Source organism: Caloenas nicobarica, chromosome 23 (genome assembly GCF_036013445.1).
Source record: "Caloenas nicobarica isolate bCalNic1 chromosome 23, bCalNic1.hap1, whole genome shotgun sequence".
NCBI classification, from domain to species: domain Eukaryota; kingdom Metazoa; phylum Chordata; class Aves; order Columbiformes; family Columbidae; genus Caloenas; species Caloenas nicobarica.
Genome location: NC_088267.1, coordinates 6,350,618 through 6,361,913, shown reverse-complemented (window position 1 = coordinate 6,361,913; position 11,296 = coordinate 6,350,618). Strand labels below are relative to the sequence as shown.

The following is an 11,296-nucleotide window of genomic DNA, read 5'->3' as shown; positions in this document are numbered from 1 at the left end:
CTTCTGCTTCTTAAGCCAGATCAGGTGACTCAAAGCAGAAAACAATTCCAGATCTTAGCCACACTCCTCTGACACCCTTACAGTTTGGAAGATCTCTCCTCTGACATCTCCAGCTGGAAGTTTGTTACCCAAAGCCTTTGATCTCTCTTCCAAATGTTCATCCTGTGGCCTCACACGTTTGTACCCCAGTGAACTCTTCCTCCAGCCCAGCACTGACACCCGCGGGTGGCTGTAGATGGATCCATTACAGCGTAGCCGCAAACAACTGCGTTAAGACACTTCCTATTCCAGTTTGGCTTTCGGTGGCCTGGTCTGAAAACCACTTTTTCACCTCCACTTTTCCACTTTGCATCCTTCTGAGAAGAACCCTGAAACTTGCATCAGGTTAAGGCTGCCTGTGCAGTCTGTCTTCGCTCTAAGCGCAAGACCACACTGTCACCCGAGAGGTGACACATTCCCACCCCGTCCCGCAGCACCCACCACGCAGCCAGGTGACCAGAGGGTGAACTGATCTGTCCGAAAAGTTATTTTGGCAGGGTGGCCCCAACTCAGAGACATCAGCGAGGACAGAAAAGGGGATAAGACTTCTTTGACAGCAGGGCGAGCTTCAATAAGCTTAGCCGTGACTAACTATGGCACTGCACCATGAAGCATCTTGCCTGTAACGCTTTGTGGAAATGTCCCTCCCCAGGCAGCTCAAAAGTCATCAGTTGGTTTATTTTTCCAAGCCTGAGGCCTTCAGAGCTGAGCTCCGGGTTCGGCGGCTCTCCCGCAGCGGCCAGCAGGGGCTGGAGCGTGATCAGGACGAGGCGGAGATGGCGAGCACGATGGGATAGAGCAGCTTAACAGGACAAGCAGAGCAGGACACGTACAAGAGGGACAAGAGAAGAAGCGACACACAGGACAGCCCGTCCCTCCCTGCTGGCAGCAGGCAGGAAAACGTCCAAGACAGACGCTGTGCTTTCTTAGCGGTATCTTCCCAACCAAACAGGCTGCCTTCCTCGCCAGGTACAAAAGTCAGACGAAAGACTATCTTGAAAAGCGCAAGACAGGAAAAACACTCACAAAGAGCCCTTAAATTTATCTCCCAAAAAAGAATGGCTGCAAAGGTGAGGTTTTGCCAGAGGAAGATCAGCTACACAGAACACAGACAGGAGGAGAAGTTCATTTGCAGACTCACCCTGCTCAGGGTCTTCCAACAGAACCCCTCTTTTTACCAGCTCCTCTCTTGGCTTTCGCATAGAAATCTTTCGCTCTAGAACTGATATTAAATTGGAAAAAAAAGCACTCAGAAAACAGGGCAAGCTAGAAGTACAAGATACTTTTTTAAAGGGATCCTCTGGGGGAAATAAAGGCTTCAAATTGCAGTGTTTTTGCATGGATTAGGAGGAGGGAGGAGGAACGGCACGTTCAGACCTGCACTTCACACTAGATTGGTGACGCTGGAGCAAACCCTCCCTCCCCACAGCTGCTTGGGGAGGTTTCTTCGCAAGAAAAGAATGTATTTGTCTGAAACTCCTGCCCCATGGCAAGGTGTTTCTGGAGAGACTGGTGATGGGCTGGCACCTGCAAAGTCATATTTTGGTTCTTAACGTGTGTCGGCACTTGGGCTTGTGACAGCGAACCCTCGTCAGCAGCCACACGGCAGGTTTCCCGAGCGGAGGAAGGGACGCTGACCCAGCCCCATCACTCTACCTTCCGAAGTCTCCTTAAATTTGTCACTGCTTTTCTTTTTCCTCCACTTCCAGGGTTTGAAGATCTTGCCAAAGCTTGAAAACTTGCTTTTCCTCTTTGTAGGAGGCGTGGTGTCGCCTGATTCCAAAACATCTACCCCCATGCCGGCATCAGCTGGGGGGTGATCCACCTCTTCGGCTGCAGAGGAAAGAAAAGAGATGTTACCGTGGTGCTGCAGAGAACGGCTGCCACCTCCCGCCAGCCTGCCCCTGGCACGTTCATGCAAAGAAAGAGCAAGACTCCATGCCTTCACGTAACCCACCAGCATCTCACGTTAGCTCGGGGAGGCGAGAGCGGGGTTTCCAATGTTAACAGTGCAAAGGGGAACCGACAAAGAGGCTTTTTCAATGAAACAAGGATTAGTTCAAATTTGCAGCACCGCAGCTTCGCCTGAGGAACACAAATCATTTTGCCGCAGGTTCTCATCTTCAATTGGAAGCAACCGGTGCTAGACACAAGTAACTACACGAACGCAAATACCTTCCAGACTGCGGAGCCTACTTTCCTGCCTGTCTACACACACTGAAACTACCAGACCCATTACAACAGCTGTATGTGCTAGAATGTAGCTGCTCTGATTCTTCCTCTCTATAAATAAGGGCAGCGGAGCTGGCCAAAAGCAACAACCACACAGGAAAGCAACACAATACAGGCCCGCGCTCCACCTACTGTGCTCCAGGTCTCTGGAGACCGACACCAGAAGGACACGGAGGTGGGAAGGGACACGCAAAAAAACCCCCCAACTTGCTGCAACAAAAAAAGCTCATATAAAGAAAAAAATACTTGCGAGGCAGAACTAGAGCACGAAATGCTAAGCTGGTGACTGTCAATTCTGGCGTGCCTGGTGTTGCTGTTTTTCTGGCCATTTGATGAAACATAAGGGAACAGTTACAATCAGCAGAATCTAGTAATGGCTGCAAAAAAAAAATATAAGAGTGCACTCAAGCTAAGTGAAGCCAGCTGGGGGGCTGCTGCGTGGTCGTGATTTACCACCCGAGAATCCCTTGGACGGGAGCACCCAGAACTCTGTGAAAACACGAAATATCAAGAACGGAGCCTGGAGATTCCCTACAAACGCCGTCCTGCCCAACGGCACATCCCGCGGGCTGGGGCGCTGCGTTACAAATTGCACTCGCGCGTCTTGTTGTTGAGCCTCAAAGTCAAATGTTCTGGAGTTTGCAAAAGAGAGAGAGAGCTGGGATCTCAGGAGAGATGGGATCACCGGAGAGCTGGGATCACGAGCCTGCAGAACAGACAATGCCCCGAAGGCTCCACGGAGGTTCAGCCAAGAACCCCATCTCCTGGGGCTAAGGGATTGAGAAAAAGCCATTTTGCTCATAGGACTAAAAGCTCATAATGTATCTGCTATATCCTCCAAATATCCACCGAGTATATAGACCCGGAGGTGAAAAAGCAGATTGCTCAGGACAGGAGAACAACGAGTTGTTTGATGGAGCTCTACCTGCCGCCATGCAGCACTTCTTAGCATGAGACCTGACAGTGCTGGGTTAACGGTTGGACCTGATGATCTCAAAGGTCTTTTCCAAGCAAAATCATTCTACGATTCTATGCTTTCAGACTCCTGAGATTTCACAGTGAGGGGGTTTTTAAGTCTGCTTATTGGTTGTATTTATTTTCTTTTTTAAAATCATCTCCATAACAGAAAGCCCACTCAGAACCAGTGAAAAGCTGATGCCAGCCAACATTTATTTGAAAAAGTCAGATCGATTCAGCATCTGAGCTGCCTCAAAAAAAAAAAAAAAAAAAATCTGGCTTCATAACAGGAGAGAAATTGGGTGGAAAGTAACACACAAGACGTCAGCACTAATCTGTGACTTTCTGCAGCTTTATTCTGTGGTTTTCTGCCCAGAGGGAGGGTGGGTAGAAGTGGGGACAATAAAAACCCAACAAAATAGCATTTCAAGCTCCCAGAAACCCAAGAGGAATTGTCTGGATGCTTAGAGGCACTTTCTTCAGAGCCTCGAACATCAGCCCTTGCGCTGTACGTGTAATTTTCAAAAGCAATAATCACTTTGTTCCCCCAGTTTACCAGGCACAAGCTGGGGGCTGAATTTGGATCCCAAAGGCGTTTCCATCACCTTTCCAAGGAGCAGCCGGAGGCAGTCGCACCAAGCTCACTTCGTACACATCCCTTCCCAAACTGCTCTTAGGAATGTAACTTCTGCTCTCCCTGCCACCCAACGTGTCAGAGTGCTGCACTAAGCAAAATAAGTAATTAAAAGAAAACTCAACCGTCAGGTCCGCGGATTAATGAAGGGAGAGCTCAGCGAGCTGGGATGTCTTCATTTCCAACTAGAGGGAGAACGACGAGCGTTTCCCCGGCACCTCGGAGCAGCTGGGGACACGAAGGGATGAGCCGAAACTGCAGGAGAGACGCGATATCCCCAACCAGGAGGGTGGGGAGAGCCCACGAGTGTGACTGCGGGTGGAAGAGCCTCTGGAGCAGTTTTGCAGCCCAGGTCTGGCTGTCGCATCAAATACCATCTCGGGGTGGAGCTTCACACCAGGTGCCTGAGCACCATTAATTGCAATCACACAGGTTAATGCAAAAGCCGGGTTTCACAATGACATTCGGCACCTATATCCAACAGTACTTCTTGTAGGCTCATGCTGTGCGCCTTGTCCAACAGGAAAGCACTTTTTTTTTCTCTTTTATGATCAGTTCTGTGTCTAAAAAACAGCCACGGAAAAGGGGGAGACAGCCAAACCACGCACCCCTTCCCAGCGTCAATCCACAGCCCGAAGCATTTTCACCATCCCTTTTGCTTGTGTAGGGGAAAGGGAGCTGGGGGTCCTGGGGACAGCAGGGTGACCATGAGCCAGCACTGGGCCCTTGTGGCCAGGAAGGGCAATGGGACCTGGGGGGGATTAGAAGGGGGTGGTCAGTAGGTCAGAGAGGTTCTCCTGCCCCTCTGCTCTGCCCTGGGGAGACCTCATCTGGAATGTTGTGTCCAGCTCTGGGCCCCTCAGTTCCAGAAGGACAGGGAACTGCTGGAGAGAGTCCAGCGCAGCCACGAAGATGCTGAAGGGAGTGGAGCATCTCCCGTGTGAGGAAAGGCTGAGGAGCTGGGGCTCTGAGCTGGAGAAGAGGAGACTGAGGGGTGAGCTCATCAATGTTTATAAATATATAAAGGGTGGGTGTCACGAGGATGGAGCCAGGCTCTTCTCGGTGACAACCAACAGTAAGACAAGGGGTGATGGGTTCAAGCTGGAACACAAGAGGTTCCACTTAAATTTGAGAAGAAACTTCTTCTCATTGAGGGTGACGGAACACTGGCCCAGGCTGCCCAGGGGGGTTGTGGAGTCTCCTCTGCAGACATTCCAACCCGCCTGGACACCTTCTGTGTAACCTCATCTGGGTGTTCCTGCTCCGGCGGGGGATTGCACTGGATGAGCTTTCGAGGTCCCTTCCAATCCCTGACATTCTGTGATTCTGTACTCTGTGTAGAATAAAACTCAATACACGTTACTAAGCAGGGTGAACATATCGAGACCACGACACCCCACCAGGCGATACTGATGCTGTGGATGCAACTTCTGCCCCGATACCAAATGGGATTTACTCCGTGCAGCTCTGCGGAGAGCGGCCGCCCTTCCACAGCACTCTTCCTTTTACCTTCCCTAATTACCGCATGGACACAGACATGTAAAACAGTCTGTTGTGATGCAATTACGAATCACATTTACAGCTAATTAGCAGGTGGATCAGCAGCTGTAGGTGTGCTTTACTGATCTGTGTTTTAAATAACCTCATTGTTCAGAGCTCACATTAGATAGGGCTCACATTAGGTAGCGCTCATGCTCCCTCAGAAAAGGTCCCTCATTTCTCAGCCCGTTTCCGGCTCAAATTTCCATGAAATGGTGCAGAGAGGATATTTCTTGCCCGAGCTGCCTCCGTGAAGGGATCCCAGGCGGGGTGGGTGCTCCGGGTCTCCTCTCGCTCCGCTCCACCAGGCACAGGGGGTCCCCGAGCCGCTTCGCAACGCGAGGCTGGAACCCCTCCGACCCGAGCCATGCTCTGGGAAACTGCTGAGGACACACAGCACATGGTTTGGGGAAAAAAAGGATGAGATGGGTTTTATCTGAAGGGTGAGAGGCATCAGGAAGCCGATGCCCTCACCCAGCCGAGGCTGTTGACCTGCCATGCTCAAGAGAGCAGCCTCGCCTTCACCGCGGTCCAGGCTGGAAAACCCATTTAAAATTTATTTAAAAGGTTAAATGAGGCCACACAGACGTAGATGAACTCAGCAGAGTCCTCATTAGAAGGTCAAGAGCTCACCAACACGCAGGTCTCTGTCGGGCCCCCGTGCCAAAGCACGACCTTGTTTAACATTTCTGCAAGAACTACAGGAAGACTTGACGATCTCAATGGTCTCTTCCAACCAAAATCATTCTATGATTCTGTAAGTTCCCCGTTCCAAAAAGTGACCCCGAGGCAGGGAGAGCCCCACGGAGCCCCCGTGGACACCACACGCCTGATGCACGACCTTGGTTGAGAAAAATCCCAGAATAAAGCACCTATGGTAACTTCTGCACGTCGCACCGGGCAAGAGCGGGCGCTTCTCCTGGAGATGATGCCCTGGAGCACTCAACCCGCCACATCTGGGACACAGCTGGTGTGGGGACAGAGCTGTGACCTGGCTGGCACCTCCTACATCCTGCTGCCATTCCACATCTTCTCCCTGAAACACTCAACATCCCCCGATCCTGCTCCATTGAAACAAGCAGGTGAATTTGAGCTGTTGAAACAGCAGATTTGCATTAACCCAGAATGTTTAGACTGAAATAGTCTGGAGAAATGTCCCAAAATTGGCAGAGCCTGGAGAGCCAAGGCAGCAGAAAGCTCCGGCGGTGCCTGGACACGATTGTCCAGCAGCTGCTCCTCCAAACCCTCTCCCCTGCTCCACACATTTACACTCAATTCTTGCCGTTAGAATGCAGACGGAAAAAACCCTCTTTTCTCACCACGCCTTGCGTTAGGTGCAAACTGTTGTGCAAGAACATGGGTGGCGTTGAGCTGCTGCTGTCATGGTTTGTTTTTCCAGAGAAGAGAAACCATTTCAATGGAAGAAGCTGGAGACTCAACGGTTGGTCTCCAAGCTCATCACACGGTCAGTGCTGCGTGTGTCACCTGTTCCCAAAGCTTTTGTCAGGCTTGGGGCAGCCGTTCCTATTCAATACGGCAAAGCTTTCAGTTCTACCGCTCCTCTCATTGGGTCAGAACCAGCAGAGCCAGGATCCGTGGGTCAATTAAAAATATCACCCACGTTCAGACCTTTGTCACGCACGTGGGCCGCTCACGACAGCGAGCAGCTGACGTTTAGGAAATACCAACATATAAATGTAATGGTTTAATGACCACATCGTGGTGTAAGGGAGGGAGAGCCATCACATCAGCAAATACAGTTAATCCCCATCTTCAGAGATTAAGCCCCAGAATACGCGTTTGTACAGCAACGCACTACCGGCCCGGCAAAATGCACCAGGTACCAACACAAATTAACAAAAAGCGTTTTCTTTATTAAGGACCATCTGTCAAAGTGAGATACACGAGATAGCGGCGCCTCTGATGTGCTTTATTAAAAAAAAATTAACCCCAAACTGCATGTAGTATAGGTCACCACAGAATTAATCCTGTGAATTTTTAAGCCATTTCAACTCGGGCCACACAGCGTCCAAAGCCAGCGTGGCTGTGGAGAAGTTTATTTGGTTTTTAACTGGCACACCATTGCAGAAACTAAAAATCACTTCAACGCCCAAGCTAGAGACCCTAACAAAGCAAGACTGAAGGCTGGGAAGAAATCAAAGAACTGCATCGCAGATGCTGACAATTCGTATTATATTGCTACGTGCCTGGAAGGAAAACTTGTGATTTGCAGTGTTCATGAAGAAAATGGCACAAGCCTTTCAGGATGAGGGTCAGGGAGCCCCAGGACAGGACTGCAGACCAAAGCTGCTCGGAAAAGACTGCAAACATGCTGCTTTTCTCCCCCAAATCTCTCTGCAGACATCCAAGAGTTGCTGGAATACACTTCGGCTCCAAAAGATGCATCTCACCACTGCCTACACTAAAACAGGCTCTTTGCCCCAAGACGTTAAGATCTGCTAAATTCTATATTAATTAAGAGACATCCTTGCAAAGGAAACAAGCATCAGTATTTTGCTTTGTAACAGGATGCGCACAGTGCGTAAATCATGAGCTTGAGCCACATTCTTTCCATCTGCAAACCACAGTTCACCCAACACCTGATCCACCTCTTACCAGAGTAGCTACTACAGGATTGCCACAATCCCCCCGAGTTTCTGCTCCCAAGGAGCTCACCAGGATCGTTCTGTCTCACAGTCGTAGCCTCAAGGCTCACGGAACTGCAGCACTGAGACTCAGCAAGACTAGAAACGCTTAGCTGAGAGCTAAAAAGCCCTCAGCCAAATGAGGCACTTCAACGCCACGCAGCAACTCCCAACACTTTGGCTTAATCACCTCTTACTTTCCTACGTTACACTTGAAAACGCATCGGAAATTCTGCTAGAACAGATTTTTGGGCTTGTTCCCTAAAGGTGCACGAGGGGCTTTTGCTGAGAAGCTCGTTTCCCAAGAGGTGCATGAGAACTTGTGCTGCTGCTCACACTGGGGCCAGGGCACCTGAGGCGCATTCTGCAGCCCAGCCTGGACCGCAGGCCCCCGCAAACCCTCCCGCTGCAAAACAGCCTCCATGCACCGGCCGAGAATAATTCGGTTCCCTCCTCTTCGGCTTTGTTGTGCCGGGCAGAGCCGTGAAAGAATCCAAAAAGCTTTCAAGTAAACAGCTACAACTCGAGAAGCAAACAAAGAGTCTTTTGAGGGAAATGCTGTTAAGGTGGAAGTATTTAAAAAAAAAAAAAAAAAGCACTTTAGGTAAATATTTCTAAGCTTCCTATAACAGCTTTAAAAACTCCACGTGCATTGCCCGAGTGGTCCAGGGAGGACGCGAATCCTGACCTTAAAGCAATAAAATGTTGTGGTCACAAAACAGCCTCAAATAGTCCCAGCCCTCGGCTTCCTTGTCTTTTGTATGTACCTGATCACCACAATCTTCCCAAGTCTTTTCCTTCCTGCCCAAGTTAAGACAAGAACCATCTCTTCAAGGTCACAGTTTATTCGGGAGGAACGATGTGCCATGAGAAAAGACTTCTGACAGAAATGCCCATTTGTGGAAGCACCAGGTCTGCTGGTCTCCAGCAAAGGACAACGTCATTACACCGAGTGAGCCCGCTCCCCCCAAAATCACCACCGGCTCTGGTGCCTGGTGAGAAAGAGCCCAAAACTGAACAGGTCGGCTTCAAACAGCACAGAAATCCAAGGAGAAGATGCTGTTAATCTCCATGGACAGTAGGACTGAAGTTTTACTTCTCCCTTCCACTCTCAGTATCACTTATTTTTAGCAGCTCTTGAACAAGACTGGATTGAACTGGGGGTGGGGAAGAGAGAATCGCCGGTTTAATCTGAGCCCTAAAAACACGTGGTAGGTTCAAAGTTATGAAAATGAAAAAACAGGGGAAAAAAATAAAATCTGTATCTCAGGGAGTTCTCCATGTGCAAATGTCAAGTGTTTCTCTAAAAATCAGATAATTCCTCTTTATAGATACGAGTCAGCAGCTCAGCCCAGCAGCTGACAGCGAGCGTGAGATAAAAGGGAACAGCGCGATGCGTAAAGTCTCCTCTTCTGGTCCGTGTGGGGCAGCCCCAGCGCTGGGAACGGCACCGAGAGCTGGAAATACAACAACACTGCCCTACGCGCCGTGTTCTGGGAGCAGCCAGGAGGTAAACGAGGTTGTGTTTACTACAGCCTGCCAGTTACTCGCAGAGCACAGAGAAAACGAGCTGGGAGATGATTGCCAAGCCCCTTCCCTCCCCAAAACTGCTCCAAAAAATTGGGTGTCATCACACACAACAGCTTTGATCCGGGCAGATTGTCAGAGCTGGTTCCTGCCCCTCTCCGGTGAACTTCAGTGCTGTCCAACGCTTTGCAAGGCTCCCATCCCTGAACCTGGCCACACGAGACAGAGTTTATCCCTAAAAACTGCAGCTGGGAGCCCGTCCGGAGATGGGCAGAACACGTTGCGCAGCGATTGCATGTGATGTGAGTAAGAGAAAGGAAGGAAATGAAGTTATTTCTCCTGTTTCTCTCCCCAGCTCCCGAGCCGGGCACAGGTTACACAAGCCCTGCATTCCACTCCCGCTTCACCTGCGATCCTGCCCGGCCCCGCAGTCTCTCCATCTCCCTCGCCCTCCATTACTCACCCAAAGCAGCTGGATTTACCGGTCTCGAGAAGTACGGCTGCCCCATGAGGTTCTTTTCTAAGCAGCTCTCCGGGAGGAGGCGGGAGGGCGAGAAAGGAGGGGAAAAAAAAAAAAAAGTCTATCCTGAGAGAGCACTTTAGTCTTTTAAAATGATAAATCCAGGCTTGGCAGAGGGGACGAGCCCGGCGGCGAGGCGGCTGCCGGCCCTCAGGCGTCCGACGGTCCAGCGCGGGTGCTGCCGGCCCCGCAGCCCATGGTGGGGACGCTCGGTTCTCAATCGGTGGCGTCCGTGCCAGCTCCAGCTCCGGCTCCCTTGGCGCAGGAATGCCTGTCATTCCAGAGCCGGTGGAAGCTCAGGAAGGGGAGGAGACAGCAGCCATGCTCCAGCCACTGAGCTGCACAACCCACAGCACCAACACCCCTCGCCGCAACTTTAGGGAGAAGACGGAAAAGCTGAGAGTGAGGAAAGAGCTCCCGGCAAAAAATAAAAAAAACCCACAACAAAACGGGGTGTTTTGCTCAAGAGAAAGCTGGTATGTCAATGCACGGAGCGGTTTCGCCTCCCAGACGGGACCAAGGAGGTAAGAGTGTTCCTGAGCCTCCAAAATACAAGCCAAGGGGGTGATGAATGAGAAACCTTAAAGATTTCCCACTCTGTGGTGGTGAACAGGGGTGGGGAATGATCTGTAGGTTTCACTGGAGTCCTAACACAAATTTTGATGAAAATTTAAACAATCCAAGTGGACATCAGAGGAGCTGAGCTACCCCAAGAGCAAAGGGAATTTCAAAAAGAGCGTCTCAGCTGATATGCATCTAGCCAGATGTATAATAAAAATACAATTTCACAGCAATTCCTCTCGCTGCTAAAGCTACCAGGAAGGTAGGAGCAGGGAGTGTGTCTTGTTTAATTTGAATTTTAAAAAAAGAAAATTTAAATTTAACAAGTAGGAGTTTATTTTTTTTATTTTTTGTATCAGATCTTGATGGTTGAGGTAACAAATATCCCCCTCAACATTTGCATCGCAATAAGAAAGATCTCCAGAGTTTAAATATGTCCACTTGGATTCTTTAATTTTTCATGAAAATTTGTGTTGGGACTTCAGTGAATCTACAGATCATTCCCAACCCCTGTTCACCCCCCCGGAGTGGGGAACCTTCAAACATCCAGAAGCTTAATCTTAACTCAGAGGAAACGGAAAAACCATTTCCAAAAACATACAGGAATCTGCTGCAGCATCACACCAGCGACTGATCAGGAAC

At 50.0% G+C, this 11,296-nt stretch overlaps 1 protein-coding gene across 9 annotated transcripts in view; it reads right to left on the bottom strand.

Moving 5' to 3' along the window:
- The window catches only part of PHACTR4 (phosphatase and actin regulator 4), a 65,902-nt gene that overhangs the window by 13,732 nt on the left and 40,874 nt on the right, over positions 1–11,296 (bottom strand). For 7 of the 9 annotated variants that reach the window (XM_065650750.1, XM_065650752.1, XM_065650749.1 and 4 more), the window contains 2 exons: positions 1,696–1,872; positions 1,181–1,261 (listed from right to left, as the gene is read on the bottom strand). In XM_065650750.1, the coding sequence (XP_065506822.1) occupies positions 1,181–1,261; positions 1,696–1,872 (258 nt within the window). Of the gene's footprint in view, positions 1–1,180; positions 1,262–1,695; positions 1,873–2,214; positions 2,246–10,036; positions 10,335–11,296 lie in introns of those variants that run through there. The other 2 variants (XM_065650748.1, XM_065650757.1) reach the window with 2 other exon arrangements.